General features: G+C 38.8%; 1 protein-coding gene across 1 annotated transcript in view; it reads left to right on the top strand.

The window, feature by feature from the left end:
* The window catches only part of ITGBL1 (integrin subunit beta like 1), a 130,190-nt gene continuing 106,888 nt past the window's right edge, over positions 3,578-26,879 (top strand). The window contains exons 1-2 of the mRNA XM_021415869.1: positions 3,578-3,814; positions 4,984-5,195. Coding sequence (XP_021271544.1) covers positions 3,723-3,814; positions 4,984-5,195 — 304 coding nt within the window. The 5' untranslated portion in view covers positions 3,578-3,722. The remainder of the gene's footprint in view (positions 3,815-4,983; positions 5,196-26,879) is intronic.

The raw sequence follows: 26,879 nt of genomic DNA, 5'->3' as shown, positions 1-26,879 counted from the left end.
TAAATCTATTGCCAACATTTCAGAAGGCTGTTCAATATTAGTAGTATGTTCCATTTCCTCCTCCTCGGCATTGTGTTGAATTTCTCTTCTCCACTTCTTCAGCACCTCTGCAGGTGATGACATAACAATGTGTTAAGTGTCCATCTACCACGCACCTACAGGTCTGAAACCTTAGTCTGAAACTCCAGTATGTAGAAAAAGTAGCATTCTATGAACACTACTTTGTGTTGTTGTACATTATCTAGTGGAGAACAAAGCTCTTTGTTTGACAGGTTCTCATTCAGAGAGACCATCTCCTTTTAAATTGATAAAAATCCTCTTAGACCACATAATGTACATATATGCATAAGTATGTATGCATGCATTAAAACATTCTAAGCTTCAAAAAGTAAATAATAGATCCAAGCAAAGGATAAAATCCAGTAAAGAAGCACTGAGGTATTGTATTAGAGGCAAGTATGTATGAAAACAACTATTAAACTTAAGCTGTGGGTGCACATTTGAAATAGTCCTCTCTTGAGCTGTGTAACTGTGCCTTCTCAAAATTCAGAAGGTCCACAGCCAAAATGTATGTGTTACTTAAAACCCCAACAAATGTAAATAAATAAAAAATCGTGAAGCGATAAGGTCAACACATCATGACAGATGTTTTCTCCTCGTACATTTGAAGCTGCAGTTTGCAGACTGCTCAAACGTTTTGCAGACACATATCACCACCAGTCTGTGCAGGAAAAAAGGAGGAGGATGAACAGATGGCAGCATTTTAGTGTGTGGATTAAAGATAAATTTAGTGCCAAAAGGGAATTACTATCGTTTAAAATGCAGAGCTTTCTATTATTTGACTCAAACTACAGACTTAAAGGAGTACAATTTCTGACAATTACTTAGTTCTTAAAACTGCTGCCTTTTTGAACTTAGAGGTCTTAGGATTTTTTTTTTTTATTATTTATTGATTATAACACTAAAATAAATTTGAAAAACGATCGCACAGAACACATTGCTGTATTAAGCATGGACTTCAGCATTCAAGGACTGTCACAAACAAAGGTCTGCCAATTTACTTACCTTTTCACTAGATCCATCAAAGTCAAATGCAAGAGCTTAGTGCAATGGTAAACATTTGGAAGACTGAAACCTATAGATCAATATTAGTATCAGATTTTTACTGGTTGCATGAGAAAATTTTGCAATGGAAAATACACTATAAAGGGCAGAAAAACTGTTAGAAAATTAGTATACATCAATGCAGCAGCTAAATGCAGGACTGTAAATTGTTTTTCCTTCTAAATATCCTTGCTCAAGTTACAGGACAAAATTATATACACTACAAGTAGAGAGCAAAGTTGTATACTCCACAACTTCAGGGTAATATTTTGAAATGAAGCAGAATTCTTATGTTTTAATAGCCCAGTGGAATCATGTTTAGTTTAATATCGTCAGGGAATAAGAATGTACATAGGTTGCTCCAAACGTAATGCCTCCTATTTATTTCTGTGAGAACTACAACAGATAAAAAGCATAACACTATCTGACAGAGCAAATTCTCAGCTACGAATCACTGTTTTTCAACAGTGTCACCACCAATAGCTGATTTGTACAGATAAACTGATTAAGGCACTCTTCATTTCATGGTGTAACAGCTGTGCATTGGTGTCTGGAGTGTGGCTTGTCCTTCACATTGCTGTCATCACTACTGAAATGCACCACCCATCTTCTCACTGTGCTGTCCACTGATTGGTCTCCATAAATGTTCACCAAACGTCAATGAATGTCAATGGGTGTCATTTTTTTTTTGCGTGGAAGAGTTCAGTTCCGCACCTTCGATTGATATGCACTTTGATGTCAGAAGCCATTCTGTCAGACTGCCCCTCTGCTACTGTCTGTCACACAGCAACAAAATGTAATGGAATATTGGTGGGAAGGTTCAACTTCTGCTGCTATATTATCACCACACGCCTCTGATACCATGGGCCAACATAATAAAATAGGAGGCATTACTTTTGGATCAGTCCTCTTATTTTTACCATTATGACAGAACAGATTTTCTTCCTGTCTATTCTTTTGTGTTTCAATGAAAGTGTATATTTCAAATTGAAAAGGCACTCTTCTGAAAATTGGACTTTATAGGCCCCAAACTGGACTTGAAAAGGTTCTCTGGCATCTGTAAGACCAATAGAGCCAAGTCAATTGATTGACTTACTGTTCACAGAAAGATTGCTGGCAGAACTACTTAGGTTAGCAGGAATCCAGTACACTTGAGTTCAGCATGTTAAGCCCAATTACAGTTTTGGAAAAGGCAGTATCTGGAGGATTTTTAACATAGTTTTAAAGTTTTCTAGAACAGTATAATCTCTGCTATTCCAGATATTTAACATGAGAATAAAACAAAAGTTATTCCTTTTGTGAAAGCTTCGGAAGACTTCAGCCTACAAAACAAACACCCTCTGGAATCAATTAAATCTTCTATGAACTGTCTCCTTCAAAACTGCCCGCGTGGATGTGTAGATAAGGACACCTATGCAATACCATTTTAGGTGGTGGAAGTTTGTTTTCTTAAAAGCTTTTCATCACAGGTACGTATCAGACAGTCAGCAATTCCCCAGGATAACCACAGACTGACAGGATAGCTGAGGCTGGCAGGGAGCTCTGGACCCACGTGCTCCAGCCCCTGCTCCAGCAGCGCCACCCAGAGCAGGGTGCCCAGGCCAGGCGGCTTCTGGAGAGCTCCAGGGAGGAGACCCCGCAGCCTCTGGGCAGCCCGTGCCAGTGCTCCGGCACCCGCACAGCACAGCAGTGCTCCTGGCGTTCAGAGGGAGCCTCCCTCCAGTTTGTGCCCATGGCCTCTTGTCCTGGCAGTGGGCACCACCGAAAAGGGCCTGGCTCCATCCTCTGTGCACCCTCCCTTCAGGTACTTATAGGCATTGGTGAGATCCCCCTGAGCCTCCTCTTCACCAGGCTGAGCAGTCCTGGCTCTTGGCCTCTCCTCACAGGAGAGACATTTTTAACCCTCTGTTCACAACACTTTTGAAGAAATGCACATGGTCATTCCTGCCAAATTTCACTCATTTGGTTTGTATCTCCCTTCTTTTAGGTTAATTTTAAGCCACTTCCAAACTCTCATGCTCGTGCTCTGAATCACTGTGCTATGTGTGTTAATGAGCTGCTGGGCATCAGCTCACTGCTGATGTTCATACATTGGTGGTCACCCAGCCTGGTGCCAGCCTGTGACCTGGCTCTGCTGCACTGCCACTCAGCCTAGGGCTGCAGGGGAGCATCCATCTCAACTCCTCTGCCCTGTAGCTTTCCTTGCTTCCTTACAGGGCACATCCCAAACAGCCATCCGTCAAAGGACATGGGGATATGCATACCTCAAATATTTACGGTGCCTGCACTTTGAGGCTGAGACAGTTTGCTCACATCTGTGTGCGGGCCACTTTTAAAACATCAAAATAAACCATCTGGCTGCGCAACTGTTTCTAATTACTTCCCTGCCTAGACTGTAAACTTCAGGGTTTGGCACCGGCCTCCCTCCCAGAGCGCTGCCCAAATCCCGCTCCCAGGCAGCTAATCACCGCCACTGCAGCGCGGGGGGAGCAGCCCTGGAGCTGGGCTTGTCCAGCTCGCAGAGCTCCACACGCCCAGCAGCTCCATCTGTCCATCCGTTGTCCGTCCATCCGTCTGTCCATCTGTCCACGGGAGGCAGCAGGAGTGCGGCCGGCACCATGCGCACGCGGGGGCTGCTGGGACTGGTGCTGCTGGTGGTGTCGGTGGGCTCCCTGCCCAGCCTGCGGCCCGCCACCCCCCCAGCCCTGTGGTAAGTGCACTGGGGAAGTGATCCCGGGGGGGTTATCACCCACCTTAGGGGTCGCGTAGTGGAGATCTGGATGCGGAGAAAGCAGAGTAGGTGGTGTGTGGGTGTGAGGTATTTCATGTCCGAGACGGTGATCTTTCATGCATTAAAGAGGGAAAAGGGAGACAGGGATGGCTGCTTATGCCCACACCTTCAAATTCTGCTGCTGAGTAGAGCGGGGCCATGACTACAAACTGTGTGTGCTCCTCTGTCTTGATGTGGCAGTGTGATGAGCCTTATTTTCCTTTTGGTCTTTGCCTCCAGCAGGGCCAGCACCTGCCTTGCTTATAGTCAGCAGCTCTCTATCCTAAGCCTGTAACATCTAGCATCTGAGTGTGGATACTACCAACCTCAGTCCTCAGCATTCCCTAGCATGGTGAACACCTGCTTTTGGCGCTTGGTACTTGGCCTTGTTCTTTGTTCTCTTTTCTGCAATCCTGATCCTGGTGAGGCAGTGTCTGATTCTCCTTGTGTATGTCCTGCAAGTCCTGATCTCCACTGCATGACACTACTGCATGGCAGAACAGCAAATCCTCAGATCTCGCATGTGGGTTCTCCTGAATTTATTAAAATCACAGCCACTAAATTTGTACATAGAAATCAGTGATTACTGCTGTTTCCTGTTCTGATGAAAGCATAGTTCCCCTATGTCTGACAACCAGAAGACTGCAAAATTGTTACTTTTGCAAATATAACTCTAGTAGAATCAACCATAAATTGCTTTTTGATATTCTATATTCTGGTTATGCTGCTTAGAAGTTCTGTCTTTTGTAAAGCTTTTGGAATAATCCAGACCAAAATGCTTTATAATAGACAGATCATCAAACTATGCATGTGTAGTATATATATATGCAGATATGTATGCATACATACCACGTAGGTGTAAAAAAGATGAGCCTAATGCAGTTTAACATGATAATTAAAATACAGTATAAGCATTCCTGCAGATAACATGGAAATTTCTGATGAATTAAAATCGAGTCATTTCAGGGAAGTGGTAGTTTGCAACCATAAACAAAGCTGTGGTGTTAAAAATGATGTTTTGGGGAATGGCTGAAGCCACGGCAGCGTGGTGGTTTGCTCAGTAGCACCTGACTCTGACCACAGCTTCTTCTCTTGGCTGTCCTCGTCAGGAGCGCCTCGGGCAGCCCTGTTTTGTGCCTCCTGCCCCGTGCTGAGGCAGAGCTCCGGTGCCGCGTCCCGGGGGGCCCGCTGTGCAGCGGCAGGGGCAGGTGCGACTGTGGAGTCTGCATCTGCCAAGTGACGGAGGCCGGCAAATACTATGGGCCGCTGTGTGAGTGCCAAGACTGGGTGTGCGAGATCTACGACGGGGAGGTCTGTGCAGGTAAGGAAGATACTGTGGTGACTGGAGTTTAGAAAATTAAGAATTTGTATGAAGTCCAGAAATATGTTGGGAACACAGCACGTAGATATAGCAGAGACACAGTTATGTATGTATCTCTGAACTACAGGACCATAGAATCATTTAGGTTGGAAAAGATCTTTGAGATCATCAAGTCCAACCGTAATTTAGGATCTTTAATTTTTAACCATTAATTAGTTTTTTTGGCAGAGCTTCATAACACCAGGAAGTGGGAAAACTCTGAATGGGGTTTTTGGCACATTGAAGGACATTAAATGACACAAGTCAAAGGAACTGCCTCTGCCATAAAATTGGACTTTGCCCACTTTTTAGCAGCAGGGCAAAAGTAGGAGTCACGTTGGTATGGAGTCTCTACAAACTGAGCTTTGAGTCTAACACAGAATGCAAGACTGCATGCTTTTTTCGTATAATATTGCTGCATTTGAACTGCTCACCTGACAGTGATGTGCAGTATCTATCAAGGCTTTAAACTATTGCTGAACAATCAGTTGTGTCCTGCAATGTTTTTCTTCTCCTACTATGAGGAAGAAGATTTGCTGTAACAAGTATCGTGCTGGGAGCGTATAAATATGAAAACAGTTTTTCTCCAAGTAGAGATAATGCTATGCTAACAGAGACTTAAAACAATGTAATTGTGTGGTGGTTTCTGAGATTTCCCCACTAACGCTGTATCCTTTAATGGCAGTTTAAATGACATACATTTCTGGGACAGAATTTAGTCCCTGCCAGTTGCTGGAACATGTCGCTTGGTTTGCATCTAAGCATTATCACTCTTTCATCTTTCCAGCTGTCTTTACTTAAGTTTCCGGGCTATTTCTGTCAGATTTTGGAGGGTTTTTTTTCTTTAAAGCGGCTTAGAATAGGATTTTAGAGAAGAGCAAGAAGAAATGCCATCACATTCCTAAGGGGATTCAGTCTGGATCTTGATGAAAGGGGCCACATGGGCACTTCATTTCTAGTGTCCCTGCTTAAACAGTTTTACCAGATTCACACAAACGTGTCATATTTTCAGGCCAAAAACTGCAATTAGGTCAATGGGAATGTTACAGGAATTCAGCTAGTAAGAGGATAATACAAATGCATTCCAGCAGTGGGTTTGGCAAATTCTGTAGGAAAAAAAGAGCAACTTATTTTAGCAACAATGTAGCTAAGAAGTCCAATACTAATATGAGAAGATCAAGAATGGGTTTATAAGAAAAATATTTGTATTTGGCACCTGTGACTTTATGGAGAAACTGATTTATGGACTCTCTAGTCACCAATATAAATCCAGTTACACAAGAAATATCTGAGGACTGCTATTCATGTTAGTGCTTTGCTGTCCTGAAGGTGAATTTTCTGATCAGTGGTGTGATCTCAGTATGCTTGGTGTTGTTTCTTTGGGCAGTTATACAGTGAAACTGAAAGCTCCTTCAATTTTAATGGTTTACTGCAAATTCAGTTGCTATGTTCCTGTTAATGTCATGAACAGTGGCTGAAAGTTTTGCTAGTGCTTTGATGGAAAGAGGTGCTGACAGGATAAACAAAACCAAGAGATTTCTAATGATATTTTGTATAGCACTTTACGTATCAGTTTAAAAATGCAAATGTTAAGTGATAAATGCTTTTTCAAAATGCAATTTTTGTAGTTGTCACCTTTTCTAGCCAGAGCATTGAAGCAACGTTACTGCTGCATGGTCAAATAACTAAAATTCACTAATCTCCATTAAAAGTAGTAAAAAATTCAGTACAAGTTTATGGGGAGGGAAACAGCTGTTAAGGGCTTAGATTTTTTGCTTGTTTGGCTTGTTTTTCTTGTCAGTAGTGTTGAAAGTCAAGCTAACTTTATTGGAGTTCAGAGTTGACCAGCACTGCAGGAGAGCAGATCCCAGGCAACTTTTTCAGGGCTAAGAAGCATAGTATGGATTTGATCAATGGAAATCCTGCTCCCAGGCTTTGCATGCCTGGTCAGGTCTACTGTAACTGGCAAGAGGATGATCCAGTTGTTGTACGACTAACGTCCCCTTTGTTCCTCCCAGAAAAACTCCAATGGCAAATTTGCAGGAACACTGCCCTGTCATGTGGTTGGCATCAGTAGATACTGATCCTCAGAGACTGATGTGTCTTCCTTTATTTGCCTTTCAATCCTGTGGTCTTGTTATATAGCACAACAGAAAAACATGGCTGGTATTTTGGTTTTATTGCACCAACTTCTGTGTGTATGGGGAATTTCACAATCTTGTCTTCATATACTGAGAACAAAATTTGCACTGGTACTGTTATTACAATAATTCACTGTGTGAATCTACCGCTTTTGCATCCAGACAAGTCCTGTTTATTAGTTTATTTCATCACTCTTCTTAGACAAATTTAGAATATTCCTTCAGAAAGAAAAATTGTGAGTTGACTGTTACTGACCATTTCTTGAACAGTATCTTCTGATGTTTCTTCATATTAAGCCACCAAGCTGATTTCCTATGTATGGCATGCCTTCCTTTCTTTGAATTTTAGAGCAAATTTTTTTGACGTGGTGATGAAATTATGTTCCTTCTAGGTGAACAGCCAAGATCTCTTACTGCATTTCTGTTCTTTTTATTTCTTCTTCTCTCTTTTTTTTTTTGCTTTTCTTTTTTCCGACTTTTAATTTTATATTTACTGCACTATTTCATTGCTAGTCTGACCTGACAAGTACAATAACAATAGCAGCTGAGCGGGACCACATGCAGAACTTTGAGACGCTAATTGAATATTCCTCTAGAGAGCCATGGTATTTAAGTTGAATGTTATTTCAAATGAGCTACTTTTCATTCTGCCAGAATGATGGCTTTTTCAAGTGACTGATGAGAAATCACTAGTGATGTTCATGTTCAGAGTTGGACAGACACAGTTGTCTGTCACTACCGCCAAAGATAGTTATCTTGGTGTTTCCCTGCCAATCAGTTCAGACATGCTTTCATTTCCATCTCCTGTCCCAAGCTAAACAAAATACTTAGTTGCTCAGTATGCAGTTCTTCAAAGATGCTTTCTGTGTCAGATCCACTTTCTGGATCAGAAGTTGGAAACGCTTATTCTGAAGATGGGAGGCCTGAAGATAGAAGAGAAATCCATCTCTGTATCTGTTGTTTTTTCTTATTACATTATATAAGCATAATAAATGCATAATAAATAAGCAAAATAAATTATTCCATGAGTAATGAAGAAAAGCAGATACAATGTCTCTCCCTGTCCTTTTATTGTCCCTCACTTGAGACTTCTTTGCACTATTTCCCTTCCAAGATGTTTCCAGATGCTTTGGAAGGAATTGTCATCAGTTTTTTCTCTTTTTTCCCATTAAGATGGATAATGTAATAGGTGATTTTTCAAGGAGTTAGAAACAAAGAAGAGAGTAATTCATTGGATCCCCTCTCCTCCTCAGTGGCCTTTTTATCGGCCTGCTGTACTTTGGGAGTGCAGAGAAGAGTGAAGTCCCAATACTGTAATTCTCTTTGCAATGCTGGTGACATCTGTATTTTGCCATTTGCTGCTGGTTTCCAAGGAGGAGATAAAAGTAGGAAGACTGCACACCACTGAATCGAAATCTGAAAACATTTATGCCTCATTCAGGGCAGGGAGTGTGTTTGTTGCTGTTTATTTGCAAATAGCAGTTTTGACCTCAGACAGTTTCATATTGCCTCAGGCTTTCTTAGTGTAAGTGGAGCCTGTGTTGTGTGCAAAAGAAAATAGAATGTGGCATTAATTCCTATCAAAGAGTTGCTTGACACCTGTTTGCCTTTGGTTTTGCAAAATAGAGGAAAATCAATTTTAGCTGATTTTTTTATGTATTAGGTAGTTTGTTTTTTTTTAATATGCCTGTGATTAATAACAATAGAGAAAGTAAACTAAGCATAAACTTCTGTGGCCAACTGAAGTGGGAATGCTCTAGGTGTTCCTAGAGAATGGATGTGGAACTTACCAGCTGGAATGCCAGAGACTTCACTATATATCTAATGAGATCAAGGATCCAGCAGAACCCTGTGACAGCAGAAAAGAGTGCAACAGAAGAGAAGGGGTCCTCTTTGCTCACAACTAATTGATTAGATTTGTTTTTTCCATAGTTATTAAGATTTGGTAAACAATTTTTCCCCTTCCAGTATGAAATTGAGAATGGAATTCAAAGAACAGGAAAAGCAGGAAAACTGAATGGTATTTTTAGGTAGAGCTATCTCAGTTGAGTTGGAAGTGCTCCACTAGCTGTGGCTTCGTGTTCCTATTGAAGTGAGGTCTGAGATGCTGATTTTTCATTGAGCAGAGTTCTTGCTAAAAGTGTGAAGAAAAGCCAGTCTGCAACCTGCATTGATTGTTTTTTGATCTGGAGTGAAATTCAAAGTCCTGGATTTTGGGAACAAGATTCAGTGGTGGCATATACGATCAGTCAAGACACAACCTCCCAAAAAGGCAAAGTTAAAAACAGATCAGGAGTTTACTGATGAAAACTAAGGTTACAGTTCTTACCTAATTTGATTTGCCATAGCCCAGATTTCAGAACTTGGCTTTGAGTGATATTTCACTGGAACCGGGGTTGGTACATGTGATAATGGCAAATGCATTCAATTAAAAACTGGTCCCTCAGATTGTAGTATGAGTGTAACTGTGATAGCACAGACCTCATTGTGGGCTTGTTACCTTGCTAAGTGCGTGTTGTCCCCGGTAGACTTGCAAAGCCTTTATTATCCTCAGCTTTATGTTGCTGATGTCCAAGATAGGTAAAATCAAGCAGCCCTGGATACCTGCAACTGCTGTAGCTCCAAATGCAGTGTGTACATTCATACCAGTGACAAGTGAGGAATGAAGAGAAAGGTCAGACAAAGACTTCAAAGCAGATTCCTCTTGCAGCCCGGAAGGCCAACAGTATCCTGGGCTGCATCAAAAGAGGAGTGGCCAGCAGTGCGACGGAGATGATTGTCTCCCTCTTCTCTGCGCTTGTGAGGCCCCATCTGGAGCACTGTGTCCAAGCCTGGGCCCCCAGAAGAGGAAGGAGGATGTAGAGCTATTGGAGCAAATCCAGGGGAGAGCCATGAAAATGATCAGAGAGCTGGAGCACCTCCTCTGTGAATAAAGATTGAGGGAGTTGGGCTTGTTTAGTTTGGAGAAGACTCTGGGGAGATCTCATTGCGACATTCCAGTACTCAAAGGCAGCTTACAAGCAGCAGTGGGACAGAACTTTTACACCGTCCGATAGTGATAGGACAAGGGGGAATGGCTTTAAACATGTTGCCCAGAGAGGTTGTGGATGCCCCATCTCTGGAGGCATTCAGGGCCAGGCTGGATGGGATCCTGAGCAGACTGTTCTAGTGGCTGGCAACCCTGCCTATGGCAGGGAGGGTTGGAGCAAGCTGATCTTTAAGACTACACCCTTTTATGAACATATGTGTTTCATTTCCATTAATATAGAAAAGATGGATGATGGATAATAAATGGTGTACTTACTGTTACGGAGGAGTGTATTAGTGATCTTAACCTGCTTTGACAGTGGGTTGTTTTATTAAGTGTTCTTATGACAGCCTTTATAAAAGAATTGACTTGCTTAGTAAATTTTTCTGTGCTTATTTAAAGTTCTGTTATTAATAGGTGGACCTGTAACAGGCTGCAAATCATCCATTGCTTCTACTACTGTATTGTAGACCTTTCGTTTCTTTCAGCTTTTAGTTACCTTAGAAAGAGGTGATTTATTTCAGCCCAAACCACTTGCAATTTCTGCCCATAGTAACAATTCTACATTGAAAGACACATATCTATACCCAGAGGTATGTTTTTCCGCACTCCTCTGTTTCAAGTGTGAGTACAGAGTGAAAATAATGTTCTTTAAACAATATTTTCAAAGGCTATTTCCAAATTTCCTTTCCTATTAAGGGAATGGGTTCTTATTTGCAGACAGAGATTCTGAAGGTGGTGCACAGGGAGCGGGCTGAAACACTAACTCAGGTGGCCACATGATCAGATTTTCACATAACAATAAAGCTTCAAAAGTGTTTAATTGCACCTGTGCCCTTTCTTGAAAAGCAATTCCTAAAGCTACTAAGATATGCTTCATCCTTTCATTTGTCCAGCTGAGAAGCAGCAGTGACATAATCCAAGGTATTTTCTCATCAATGACTTTAAAAGTGGCAGACAGACTCTTCAGAGGCATACGTGGGTCTCTTTATTGGGAAAGTGACTGGGAACGCCAACTCCGACATTGGTCTGGAAATCGGTGGACTGAGTAATAACTTCATGAGGTGGAAAATGTTGCAGCCAACCACTATTGCCTTGGCAGCCGCATGCAGCAGCAGATGTATCTGGAGTAACTGGTCACAGCATTGTGTTCCTGGGGGCAAAGTTATTCCAGCAGCTTTTAAACTGGAAAGAATAGCAGCATTGAATGAGTTGCACAACTGTGGTCTGACGTTCATAGATGAAGCTGAGGCCTTCGGTTACAGAATTGTAGAAGTTAGTACTGCAAATGTACTTGGCTTTTTGTCTGTTGTTTTTGTAGCCAGGTAAATTCCGTGGAAAACAGATAAACAGAAATAAATACATTTAAAATCATAAAGTGGTGCTGAAGCACTTTGCTGGAATATTGTTGTAAGACTGGAACTTCCAGTGACCATCTTTTGAATGAATTATTTTCATTCTCACTTCTGTTTCAAGCCACAGATAATCCTCATCATGAACACAGCCAGTGTAATGAAGCATAACTCCGAGTTTGAGCTTAGGAACAGATCCAGGTGACAGCTACTGCTGAAAGAAAATTGCCCATCATCTCCAGAAAGGGCAGCTTCTCTAGATGGGAATTGAGAATACAGGAGCAGTTGCAATTGAATACAGCTGCTCTCCGTTTATGTGGATTCATATACAGTTTGCATTTGTGAAAATCCTTTTTATTTAAAGCAGAATGTCTAAGATTCATTTTTACAATGACCCTTTCTAAACAACAACAGCAACAATAACAATTCAACCTTTGCTGTCCCAGCCCTTAGTTAACTTCATAAGCCTGACACGCTCTGGAGAACTCTTTACTCTTTAAGCTCTGAGAACTACCCTGAACAAGCCACTCTGAGCAACCTGGTCCTTCATGAGCTCAAGATGCAGTGCACCTTTTCCCAAAATATCCTTTTCTCATTTCCTGGACGACCATACACAGAGGGACTGGAGCATTTCCCACTGCACCTTTTTTTCCCCCGAACTGCTTAATGAATTGAAGCATAGAGGAAAAATATGAGAGTATATCATTGGCATTTTTTTAAAACCATTTTCCTTTGTATGTCGTCTCTGCTAACCAGGGAGGCTTAACTGTGCCAAAAATTTCTGTATCACAGTAAAAAATAATTTTACACTCAACATTTATAGTGTTTCTACGAGCCTTCTATGTTATATACAGACACACAAGAAATGACCGAAGATGGAACTGGCAATATTACCGAACCCAAGTTTGAGTTACATATTTTGTTAGATTTAGGAGTGGATCCTGTCACTCCTCTTTACTGTTTGGGTTAAAAGATGTTTTAATAAAAGCTAGTACTATGGCTTCTTTTTTTTTTATCTTAGCAGAAGCCTATTTTTTCCACTGACATAAGTCTAATGAAATCAATACATCTATGTAAACAAGAAAATTGGTTTCCATATTTCCTTCCTTTGTTTGACCAGAATCTCCAGTTAATAGCAGACAAATATCACAGCAACATCATACAGACCATGACATTTACTTGCAAATGGTAATGGTAAAATAGTAATAATAATAATGAAATCTCCAAAGTTAAGAATGCTTTCAATCTCAACAACATTTTAACATGATTTCTGTGTTTTGTTTTTGTGTTCTTTTGTGTATTTTACTGCTTGAAGGACTTCCATGTAACTCAGCAGATTGACAGGACATCTACCAAATGTTTTTTCTCTAAAGTTAATCTTAACAGAAGTGTGACTTTTGTATGAAAACATTCTGATAAATGAAAACATAGTTCTTTCAGAGTTCGACTTCACTGTATTAATTAAGGAATCGCACCGACAGAACTATCCCAAGTTTTATTAAATGGTCTACTGATTTGGAAAGTAACAATAAGAATATTTTTTTAATTGGATGAGCAGGATAGTTGTTAGTCTCCTTTCCCTCCACCATCTTAATGCTTTTGTATATGAGCTCTGTGGGACTCCGTTTTGTAAATAAGAAAATTCTAATTGCTTAAAATGTGTATCTGCTACACTTACATGTAGGTTAGAAGAGATTCAATTTACAGATATTATCCATATTAGATACCATTATTTCACCATAGGTGGTTTCAAAGAGATATGTCACTCAAGAATGTTTTAGATGAAGTTCTTTCAGCATAATTTGTCTAAATAATACATTAGACACAGAAGTAGACACAGATTTCACTTTATTTCATCAGTACCTAACAAATGTACTCAGAAGATTTTAAAATAAAATCAACCTTAATTTAGCAATATCTTTTAAGACAAGCATGTATTTTCTGGACCTTCATATGGGCTTTTTGTCCTCTGTCTTTCAGTTTTTCAGGTGTTGTCTTGTCTTTTCCTCCATCTTTTTCTGCACAAGCAGTGATTTCCAGCCCCAGACTGAAGATTTGGCCTATCTCCAAATGCCAAATTATGTTTCCTGACACCACACCCTGCCCTCAGAATCTTTGCTTCTTTTTGGGTGGTCTCTATCTGGCCCAGTTCCTTGGCACTACTCTTAACAGGTTTCCTAATCCATTCCTCTAGCTCATCAAAGAGCAGTTTCTGTGAAGACCTGGGTCAGTGTTTGATCCACTTTGGCTCTCTTTACAGTTCCTGGTGGCTGTTTCTCAGGCCAATGACCTCTGCTGTCGCACCAGTGCCTCAGCACTCTGTTTTCTCAGAGGAGGAATGCCTTGGGTTTTCACAGGCTTGCAGAAGTTTACCACAGTTGTATGAAATTAAATACTTATTGTTAGCTCATGCTTTATTCATGTGAGTGCTGTTCAGTAGTCAAAGCTCTTGGTAGGATACGATGCTAAACCATGAAATCCTTAAAATAGGCTTAAATATCTTCCTGCTTTCCCCTTTCCCCTGCCTGGAGTAGGTGGCCTAGCACACCAAAATTTTAGTCTCTGAATTATCTGTGCGTTATGTTTCTTACTCCCAAAGAGAGAGCATTTCTTGCCCATAGTATAAAAGCTTGCCTGAGGGAGGCTGTGGGGTCTCTGTCACAAGGGGTGGTTCAAGAGCAGACTGGACAAATGGCTGTCAGAAGTGAAAAGCACCCACTTGTTTGTGCCTCCAGGCACAGAATTGGACCAGATGATTTCTTCCAGAGGTCTCTTTGAGGTTGATTTTATTTGATGCTGCTGCAAGGCCAGTTCTCTGGCCTCTGTTCTGCCCTAGTGAGGACAATCTGTGGTAGTACAATGATATTTTTTGCCATGCTATTATGTTTCTAAATGTAATAATTTATTGAAAGGGATGCCTAACCCTAGTTTTTAATCTGTTGAGACTGTGAACTTTCAGCTTTTGCAGTGTTTACAATACTTTAAAAAATAGACATCTGTTTCCAGTTTGTGTGACCCCATTTTTAAATGACCATTATCAAGTCTCTAAGCAAGAACAATCCAGGGAACAAGCTTGTTTGTTTAAAATGTAAACCTGCTTTCAATGAGGCATAAATTAGTGTGGTGGTTTGACTTCTGTAACGAGTTGGGAGTCATTGAAAACCTTTTTTTTTATTAAAACTTTGTAGTGGGAATGAAGTAGTGGAAGTATTAAATGGAAGCGTTTCTGTTGTTCTCTTTGCTTTGTTTATCCACATGCAGTCTTAGTCAATCTTTGACTGAGGATAATTGGTAAAATGTTAAAAACAGGCAGGGAAATTGAATGTTTGCCCTGCAGTTTGATGTAGGATAATGCATATCACAACAAAAATGATATTCTAGAAGCTCCTTGTCCTTTTTGGCCCCATTAAACAGCAAATAACTTAATTCCTACTTAAACAGGAACTCCATCTGTTCTGTATATTTCACTGAAAGTAAATATGTAAAAAATGTTTTTTCAGAAATGAAAAAAGGTAAAAAGTAGGATTGCATTGCTAATAAAATTATAGGCCATTTTTTAGAACACTGCCATGGGAATATGAATTTGCTGTATTGTCTCAGTACAAAATTATACCCTCCAGAATGTTCATTATACTTGGACAGCAATGGACTGTACCCTGTGTTGATGAAAAAGTGATCTAGGTGGATGGCATGTCAAAAGATGTTGCACTGATGGGATATAGCATTTCCATCAACCTGATTACTGTCACAGAAGTGGGAATTTGTGAACTGCCCCTGCCATTCCCTTCTTCACCTTAAAAGAACCCAGTTATACACAGAGTAATCTGAGCACAGATTTGTATGAATGTTTCTTTTTCCTTCTTTCCCTTTGTTGGTCTTCCTGCACTGCCTATGCACATGGTCTTCATCACACTCCTTTGTGCACATTCATGGGAAGGGAATGGGGAGTTCTACCTCTCAGTCTTTTCTCTTTTTCTCATGCTTTCAAGGAAAGTGAAAATATCACTGCTTAACTGTTTTTTTTCTTCCAATGTCTCTCACGTCCCTATAGTGCTTCATGGAGCTACATGGCTTCAACGGTATAAAGGCATTCACTGTTTGCTGCTGCTGAGAATTAATGATTTCAGAAGATACTATCATGGAAATATCAGCAACTGTAGACCATGTATTCCATAAAACCAAATGGCTTTGTGGTACTTCAAAGTTTCTTTTAGGGTAACCTTGGGAAAAATAATTTAGTGTGTGATGTTGCTCCATCTGTGCTGCACAACAGAATTTTCACCTCCCAAGAGCAGTGACAAAGGCCAATCCTGAAGAGTCACATTGTCTTGACATAATGGACAGTCCCACCACACACCCTGTTCTTTCCCCTTTTGCTATATCTTTCCTCCCCACGCAAGTAACAGAAGTGATTTTAAATGTCTTTCAGTGAGTCATATGGTATTGCTGATGGATACTTTTGCTAATTCTGTTCCTAGTTTAATGTCACTATGTACAGATCCTCTTTGGTACCTAAAAGCTACCATTTCTTTTGGTCATCTACTTGACACTTTTATAATAAGAACTTGCTTTCCTTAAGCTTTCCTCTTTTTTTTTTTTTTTTTTTTGTAGTAATGTCAAAACCTCCTGCTATTGTTTATATTCTGAACTGTCCATTTAAATTTCTAAATCTCTTTTCAAAAATGGATCAGACTGAGCCTTACGTTGGCTGCATACCTCCTCACACCTTCTGGCAAGCATCAGCAGCCAAGAATTCCACTCTGTTGTGGCTTATTGCTTGGCTGAAAAAGAATCTAAATGCATACAGGAAATTTAATGTGGTGAAAGCGAGAGAAAGAAAAGGTTTGAAGGCTGGAAACAAATGTAAAGAATTTGTATACAAACAGCAGCTGGAATGTATGAGAATACATGCGGTACAAAGTGATCCTCAGAGCTGGAAAACACAAGTCTGCCTTAGCAGCCATAGTTTTAAGTACTGAACTAATTTTGTGATGATAACATTCACAAAATTCCTAATCCTGTGGTTTCTTTCAGTCTGTAAGTGAAGGAGACAAAAACCAAAAGACATTGTGCATGTGGAAGGGGAGACTAAACTAGCACATGCCAAAAATTGATAGGGAAATACTATCAGCTTTTGAAATGAACAGGTAGGTGGAAAAATCCTGTTTTAGACACCTGGATAGACAAGACAGAACTCTGGAAAAAATGTGGGAGAGAGAAAAAAAAGAGATACGTTTAAAAATCATAACAGATGCAGTTTAAATGCACAGGAGCAATTCGGTGAGCAGCACATCACCATCTAAACACCAAAATCACTCTTCTAGGTACTGTAGTACCTAGACTTGTAGGTACAAGTCAGTGCCAAGTCAGGTTGCATTTTTTTCATGGTTTTGAGATGTAAACCTTAAAATCAAGGACTCATTTTATTGTAAAGGAATTATAAGCATTTTAAATGTCTTTAATTGCCATCCATCCTGCTGCTCTTGCATGCAGTTTTACTGCTGGTAGAATATGTATTTGGGCCAAAGGTGCACTTTGATATACCTGGTTTTCAAGCAGTTCCAGAGGTCATATAACAGCATTAGTTCTGCTGGGAGTTACTTGATCTATAAATGTGTCTTGAGACAACATTTTTCTTTTTCTTTGTAAGATACTGTTCTAGTGATGTATTCAGATTTCAGTTCATTTTTGTCAGCTGCTTTCCAAACACGTAATGGTAAGATATGCTATACAAGGCTCTCTGAAGACAATGTATTAAATACCATTTACATCAGCCCAACCCTCAAAATCTGTCATTTTTTTTCTTAAACATTTTTCATTCTGTAGTTTGACGTGGTTTGGACATTTGATAACTTCTTTTCTTTTGCGCTAAGAAACTAAGAACACTCTCTAATTCACAAATATGGGAAATGATATGTGATAAAAATCTGTGCAGTCTTCTGAATAAGTTTGTGAGTTTCTGTCTGTGTTTTAAACTAATATCATCAGGAACTTTCAAGAGATATTTTTTGATTCCTGAGTAATGAAATGTGGTCCTCATAATCCCATAAAGAATTACAGAGTTGGTAAATTAACAGAAACATTGGTATTGGAACAAATAGTACAGAGTATACCTAGAGGCAACTGTTCATCCTAGTGGATAAGAGGATTTCATCAGAGGGTGAAAGAGAGGATTTCAACACAGAAAATGAAATGAAAAAGAGATAATTAGGCACAGGGCTGCTAGTAACTATTAGAAACAGCATACATATTTGCTCATTTCTTTGCCTGCCAGAAAAAAGTGCAGTGTTTGTAGTGGTTGTGGTGAAGTTAGGACAAACAGAAAGGACTCAGTTACAAGTAGCAGACATTGCATAGGAATATGTTTTTTGGGCAGCAGAAATGACAGGTTAGGAAAATTAAACTAGAGGAACATTAACATCAGCTATACTGAGACAGCATTTTCAGGCTCTTCTTAGCACTGCTATTGGCAGTAGCCACCTCTGTGTTACCATTTTGATTATTTTGTACACTTCCACAAGAGGCAGACTTACCTCCATATCAAAAGAGGAGTTTCTCTGCTCCTTTCTGAAATCCAGATGTACATTTCAGCTGTACTCCCCACCAATAATCTATTTAATGTCAGAGTCAATTATTTTAGTTATTTTTGTGAGAAGTGCTAGTTCTCATGGTCAAACAGAAATTTTGATGGAAAAGAAATGAATACATGATTTCTAATCTCCCCAAAGCATATCCCTTTTTTCTATATACCTCCTAAAAAACCCAAATGATAATACATTTTTACATGTGTATACACCATCATAAAGTAAGGCTTACCTAATCTCAATGCTCTTATGCTTTTTCATCATTTTCCATCAGTGTTAGTTAAATTGTAAAAGCAGGAAGATGGGGATGGTTTGTAGCCAGTCTATTAGAACAGAATTACTATAGATTGGAAGGGACTTGTGCAGCTCAGCTGGCCCAGCCTCCTGCTAAATGCAGGGCCAACTTCGAAGTGGGATCAGTTGCTTAGAGTCATCACAGATGTTAAGTCAAAACATGTCTATTTGTCAGGCTAAAAAGACTCAAAATAAGTATAAATGCACTTCTGCTGAAATAGTCCTTAATTTATCTGACTCATTTAACAAAAATTAGAAACAGTTAAAAATAGTTTGTGACATGAAGAGAGATGGGTGATGAAACCAAACCAATTTATTTTGCCAATTTCTTTATTAAAAGTGTAATACTTTTATTCTGAGAATTGTTATTTAGAGCTCTATACTTCAAATTAGAAAGAAAGCAACCCTTGAAATAAACAGAACCAGAAGAGAAATTTTTTTGTCTTGGATTGTCTTTTAAGGAATGGCTGTTAATTAGACTAGTTCTGCCTACCTTATTAGCACACTGTCAGGCCACCTGCCCTAGGCTACTTACTGTTTCTCATGTTTCTCTGATGCCTTAAGCCTCTAGCAGACTTATCTTTTTCTAATGAATATAAACTAAGTGATTGGGTTGATTATTCCTAGGTTTCTCCATGAAGTACATGATGAACTGTTGGGCATTTCCTGTGGGAAAACTCCAGAAGTTGATGCATAATGCACGGCCCACAGAAAGCAGGGGGTAGAGACTCACATAGCCCTGCAGTTGAGCATTTCTGAAGTTGTAGGACATTAATTGTTCATCAGGAGAAGATAACCTGAAAGAAAAAACATGACAATTTCATCATTCAAATGAAAAACAAAGAATATTTGCTTTTTGCTTGGGACCTAGCATCGCTCTATTAGCATAGAACCCAGTCATAAAATTACTATATGTCTCAGACTTTGTGTCTAGTGAGAGGCCATTAGTATCAAAAGCAGTGATATGGTTCATCATAGCTGTATCAAGTCGTGTTGTCACTGGTCACTGAAGGCTTAGTGACTCCAAGACTCCTGATTTCTGGGATCTTTGGCTGAAGGTTTGTTCTAGCACTTGATTACAGCCTTGTAAAGGCAACTACTTTGACACTGTTTAAACACTAGATTCATAATTGGAAGATCCTGTTGCCCAAGCTCAATTTGTCTATAGGACAGCTTAACTTGATGTGTCTCATACTCTCTTCTATAAATGGAACATAATGTTCATCATCTTTCTGTAAAACTATTTTAGACAGTAGTTGAAGACTTCAGAGCTCTTTGGTTTTAAAAATATTGGCAGTACTGATTCCAAATAGTCAGTCTGGTCTTGTCTTTCAAGCCCAACATAAGGAATAAAACTACCAACAGACAGTCAAATAAAAAACTTGCCTGAGTGACCCTTCGCTCTATTCATCCATCAGCAGGGAAGTAAACAGTTTGTCTATGATTGACTGTCTCACTTTTCTATTACTGTGTATTTGTTCTTCCTACCCTGTAATTACTCCATGGATCTGCTGAAATATCCTCTGATTCACATTCAAACTATTTTCAGAAATACCCCTTAATTCTGGCTTTATATTTCATTGTTTAGTAAATACGAAAAGATGCTTGAGATTTGCTTTATTTTAAAGTTCTGTCTGGTCCTGAGAACTTAATGCTGTATGAGATTTCAGTTTGGAAGCAACTGAAAACTGATTTCCTGGATAAACTGAATACCAAGAACTGCAAGTAGCAGCAGTAGGTGGCACCGGATTGTCTCTCCCTTGGTAATAAGAAACTAGGCCAAGGCAGCCTTGCTTCAATGGGATGGATACTCTTCTGACATGGCCTCTTCATTATGAGTTCCAGTTTGATTTTTAACATTTTCTTGTAACTTTTAACTTTCTAAATATTGTGTTTGTATATTTTTAATTAATTATCACTTTGTCTTTGTGGCTTGCATGTGAAGAAGGGAGAGATGCTTAGAGTATGAATATCTTCCCCTGCTAGGAAGTCAGTAGGGTGACTCAAGGGGATGGCTGATTCCTTGACTGCATTGAAGGTAGTGAGCAAGCACATGAATGCAGCCCACCTCAGGGCATGGAGAAATTATGTTTACTTTCTAGAAAGGCATGTTTTTTTTGTGTATGCCTGTGATTCCCTGTGTGTATTTTAAGTTGTTTATCTGACCAAAACATTTAACTCCCCACTCACCCAGAGAGAAGGTCAGAAGTGTGGTGCCCCACAGTTTTGCTAGATGCCTCTATGCAAGTTTGTAGCACCTACTGTGGGGTGCACAAGGACAGAACCAGTTTTGTGACCTAAGCAAGCTGAATCAAGGAGTCTCTGCACCCAGGAGAAATGCAGATGTGCGTCCAGGGCTATACCAACAGCCAGAGAAACAGTGGCTAGGCTCTGCCCAAGGAGAAAGGAGGACACCAGATCCAGGTTTTTTCCCTGATACACTGTCCTTGTAAACATTTATTCCAGATAATATGGTATATGGTAAGCCAGAAAGTCTTGGGATGCCCTGTTCATTTTTCCCTATTAAGAAACAAGGAATTCCATTATAAATATACAGAAATGATGTATTTCAAAGCAGAATAAGATCCCAATGTGACAGTTCGTATTCATTTTTTTAATTCTGAGCCATGTATTCCATAGGAAATTTAATGACTTAAAGGATTTCCTTTTTTTTGTTTTTTTCTTCTCTATTTGCCTTTACTTCCTTATTCTTTCTCTAGTATTTTTGGCATATAGTGTCAACCTTGCTTTAGCATTATTGAATGCATTCTGTAATTTACTACTGAGGATGACAAGTTGCTCCTGGGGATTTCTGTGTATTGGATTTTGATTTAAAAATAGAAGACTGAGGGGTTATAGGGAAAAAGTATAGCAAAACCCTTGCCAAATCAAGTTATTACTTTTAGGATCATCTTTTTCCCTTACCTTAATGTTATTCTATAGAAAGATTAAAAAAAAAATTGAATATAGATATGTATTGGTTGATTAACACTGTGGTACATTTTTCCTAACTTTGATCAGGAAAATAAAAGTTCCTGTAGTGCTCCAGCACTCAAAAATCCTTTTTACTTTTAATAAAAAAACAGGGAAACAAAGAAAACCATAATAATTTTAGAATAAATTGATAACAATTTCAGAATAAACAGTACTTTGGGGATGTCAACAATTTGCTTTACAGGATTATCATTATGGGCTTTTAAATGATTAGATGTGAACTTCTCAAAACACTTTTTGAAAATGTGTCAGACAGAAAAGTATGAATAAACATTGACAAAATTTTAAAGGAGTACTACAGCACTTAAAATTGTTAAGAGAAAGCTGGGTTTCACTTTCCTTTAGGTTATGAATTTTTCTTGTTTTCCTCCTTCATTTTAATAAGCACTGACATTTGAGGAACATTTTATTGTCCCCAGTGCTTTTGGTCTGTTCTCATGGAAGCGTGCTTAAATTAAAATTCTGATTCCTTGTCTGTCACCAGTCACCCTATTTTCCTAGGAAAGGGTATTTTCCATCTTGGGATCTTTTGCCTTACTTGTTTGAATGCTAGCCTTTTTACTGTGAACGTACTTTGCATTATAGCTAGGATAATGAAAGGAATTGTTTATTATGCCTCTTTTCACTTGATTATTCAAATAAAGACCAAGAAAACTGTTTCCAGCTTAGACCTCCACTTGTGTAATTTGTATTTTTAAGGTTACTTTTACAATTCTTGTTATTGTATTGATAAATTATTAATGGCTTTTAATACTTCTTATGCCCACATTGCTTACATCAGTTAAGGCTTCCTTCCTTTTATTTCCTTGGATAGGTCTGTAATCTGAACTGAAATCTACTTCTCTTTAGAAAAGTTGCTCTAAAATATTATTCCGTACAAATTATTTTTCTATCAGCGTTAGATAGAAATGAATGGAAAAAGTAAAACTGATCAACAGCCTAATTAAAACAGATGTCACGTACAATGTAAACAATATAAAAATATCAAAGACAAATTGGATGACAAGTACATACCCTAGGAATTAAAAAACATTAATGAATTGTCAGTGTTGTCTATTCCCTTTTTCTCTTTTTTTCCCCATCTCCACTATTTTCCCTCTAATTACAAGACATTAGTTCTTACAGAATGTAGTCAGAAGAAGAAAAGATGATAAATGCTGAAATACTTATCGGCAAGCTTCAACAGCTTTGATGTGTTAAATTATCTATTAAAACTAAATAAAAATACCTGAAGTAAAAAACTAAGCAGATGAATACTATATGACAAATTTAGACTGTTTGATTTGCAAGGCTTTCAATTGTTGTTAATTTCTGTGGTACCATCCAAAAGGAGAATCTACTCTTGTACTATTTTATATTGATTATCTATAGCCTATTTGTCACATGACTACAGTCTAAGGTATGTAATTAAACAGAGCACAGCCACTGTTGCCACCACATCAGAAAAGCATGTAAAAATAAGATATTCTTCAAGTGTTATGCCCCATTCTTTCTCTTATTAAGATCACTGTGGAAGTTCTTATCACTTCTGGGAGATTTGTACTTTGGGAGAAGAGGAAAACTTATTCCATGCATATTAATTTTCTGTATTTGGATAGAATGACATACTGATAACATTTGAAGGTGGGAAAAAAAATGCTATCTCAGTCCTTTATTAGGAAGAGTGAAAATAAGCATTGTAAATTAAAATTAAAACAAAAAAGTGTGAAAAGATTATGTACCAAGGTTATCAGGTGATGCTGACTTTATACAATATTTCTGAATAAGCGCTATTATATAGCTATTATATAAACTAATATAAAAAACTATTATATAGCTATTATATAAACTAATATTTCTGAATAAGCGCTATTATTATACTAAGGAGTGCTATATAATAGTACTATTAAATGAAAAACAAACAAAACCCCAAACCAACAAATGGAATAATCCAGGTGACCTACAATGTAATCTAAGTTGAGGTGAAATAATAGAATGATTGATATGGGATTGGGTTAATAAAGAATTAAAGAATAAGAATATAATATCTGACAGTCAACCTAGCTTTATGGAAATTGCTATTTTAAAATGACTTTTCTTCGGAATGTCTTCATTCATTGAAGAAGTTACAAATTTGGTTGTTGAAATTTGTCACTCAGCTGTGACACTTTCTGTGAGGTATTCAATTTGTTTTTGAAATCCTTCTGATTAAAATTTGATGGATTATTGATGTATTTATTTTTTTTTTTTGATGAATTTTAAAAAAATTGTAAGTTGCTGTTATGGAATGAATGCCTAATGAATTGTATTGAATCACTGTACAACTTATTTTCTCATAGCAATCCACTGTTATAAAAAGGCCATGGAGACTGATTAAAACTTACAGTGCATAAAGACTGGAAGAATGGCAAATAAATGTTTTTGTTAACATTAATATTAATGCATAAGCAGGGAAGCAATAAATAGAACTAAAGAAATTTGTAATTAAAAGTAATGTAAAGTAATGGAGAGACTGAATAGAAGGACTGAGAATTAGGCAAATGGTAGTAGAAATTAAAGGCTGATTCAATGATTGAAATCAGCTTTGTTTAAATGATCAAGGTATGACTTTGTGTTGAAGTATATCCATGCATTTAAAACCAAAAGGAAATAAAGCAATCTTTCCCAGCTAGTTTAAGAGATATCCACAATTCTATATTGTTAATAATTGCGTGTTTCTTTAATGGAGAAGGTGGCCCACGGCTTAAAAGTTACCTGTCCCTTGAAGAACTGGGAGGCTTTTCTTTTTCAGAGGAACACCATTCTTCTGATTTAAGTAGGCTCCAGACACAGACCCCAGGACTGAGCTCACATTTAAGGCAGCATCTCAAAATGTGTGTGGAACTCTCCGGAACAGTTCAACATCTTGCCTGCACTGCCCTCTCTACACTTAGCTAGGTTTATCGTTTGTAGCTGCTATCCTTGCCATTTCAATCTTGTAGGTGAAATACCTAACGTGAGTTCTTGCTTCCTCACTTATGTTAAATGTGGCTATGCTTCTATCTGCAGAGTCAGGCTCAAAGGACCACATCACAAGGGGTAGCAAGTGAAATAAAGTGCCTACAAAAATAATGGAGCTTTTATTTTTTGTTGTCTTAACCAACATATAGAATTTTACCAATCCAGAAAAAAAAGAATGTTCAAGCCATCAGCGTGAGTGTGCTTTTCCTACACTAGTGTGATAAGTTATCTGGGCAGAGGTGAACTGGCTCCTCAGTCAGGAATAAGTTCTTGGGCTCAGTGCATGGGCAACTACATCTGGCCTCTGCAGTGCAAGATTAATAGTTTCCACTATCAGTTTATTAGTCTACTAAATGTACTCCTTTTACAAGGTGAAAACAGCTTTACGGCATCAATCTGGAAATAACCAGAGTTGTTTATCCGCTACCATAGAATGCTGAAGTTTTGTGAGTCAATATTAGGATGATCTTTAGGGCACAGAACAGTTATATGTCTAAGTGACATCAGTGATGCCTACATGATCCATCTTCTCTGAAGGGATTTCCACTGAATGCTGGTAATGGATCTGGCATTTGACAATAAGGGAAAATGGGTCCTGGGAACCAGGAAAGCTCAAGAATATTAAAATAACAGAAAAAGTGCCAGCATGTTCTTTTTGTCACTAACTTTGTAATACAGACATGAGATAAGGAGGAGAGAATGTTCAGTCTTTACCACCCAGACTTCTCTTTTTAGAAAGGCATACGCATTATACAGACTATGTATCTCAGTTTCACACTGAAAGTGCCAATGTATGGAAGTTATTTTGATTTACTCATAAAAGGATCCCTGAGAAGACAACATTTAACAATTCCTGTTGTAACAAGAAGAGGCGATTGCATCTTACTCATGTGCTGGCTAGGGATCCTTTATGAGTGGAGAGGAAAATACTGATTGGAATTGGAACTAAGCAGTAGGCAGTCCATGTGTATCTAGAAAGGTTGTCACACTGGAAATCAGTTATGAAGACAATGAACTGCTGAATAGGAAAACTGGAAGTGAATATAACTCTGAATAAAAATGAACAAAAATTAGCCTTAAAATGAACAAAAAATAGCCTTGAGTCTGAAATGAGAAAAATAATACTGAGGTAATAAGATTATTTTTTATTCCTTATTGTTTTTGTTATATGCTTCGATTTTTTTGACAGGGCTAATGAATAAGCTTAAAGAGCTTAAAGAAGGTAGATTGAGGTTGGGTATAAGGAAAAAGTCTTTACAGTGAGGGTGGTGAGGCACTGGAACAGGCTGCCCAGTGACGTGGTGGATGCCCCATCCCTGGAGACTTTCGAAGTGAGGCTGGATCAGGCCTTGGGCAACCTGATCTAGCTGTGGTGTCCCTGTTCATTGTAGGGGAGTTGGACTAGATGGCCTTCAGAGGTCCCTTCCAGCTCCAGATTCTATGATTCTAATAAGCTAATTTTTAAATGCTCTTCAATTAGATTCAGTAGCAAACAGTGAAAAAACAGCTATTCTTATAGGCTACAGAAGGACTTAGATAAATGAAATGGATGGGTTAAGAGATGGCAAATGCTATTCAATCCACGTAAATGGAAAATAATATCTAAGAATACAGAATAAAATACTGTGGTATCTGCCAGTATGAAGCTTGTTTCAGCGTACAGGCCAGGAGGATAATACAGGTAATGTATTGCAGAAACAAATCACTAATCCATAAACACAGTTAATGGGGGTGGGAGAAAGAAAAGACAGGAGCAAACACTGTTTGGGGAGGTATTTGCTGCTGTGATAGAAAGCAATCGCTTCCCTTCCAGAGAAATGGAAGGATACCTCCTGGGGAGGGAATTTACAGGCTCTGGGAAGATTCACTGTATCATCAGCTCGCTTTTACACAGGTTTCAGCTCAGCTGTGAAACGTTCTTGGAGATCTGTCCTCTGCCATAAGAAAAGCTCGTCTATTGCAAAGGTCACAGCAGCCGGCGTTGCCACCAATAGGTGGTGTTAGAGCCTTAGCACAAGTTCCGTGCTTCTGAGGAAGTGAGAAGATTAAATCCTCCCTGTGCAAATTGGAATTGCTGAGTGGATCCAAGATGCACTTAATAATAATAATAATAAAAACTGATGCCATTGAATTTGAAACAGGGGCTCTTGAGGAAAATATCTGCTGATTTTTTAGGAGACTAGTATTTGTTAGTGCTCAGCAGACCTGCATCACTCTTGTCAAGTAGATTTACATGAAAGCACAATACCTGGTAAAGCATTTCTGTGATTGTA

Source organism: Numida meleagris, chromosome 1 (genome assembly GCF_002078875.1).
Source record: "Numida meleagris isolate 19003 breed g44 Domestic line chromosome 1, NumMel1.0, whole genome shotgun sequence".
Taxonomy (NCBI): Eukaryota; Metazoa; Chordata; class Aves; order Galliformes; family Numididae; genus Numida; species Numida meleagris.
The sequence above is the reverse complement of the archived record's forward strand: the minus strand, read 5'-3'. Positions and strand labels throughout refer to the sequence as shown.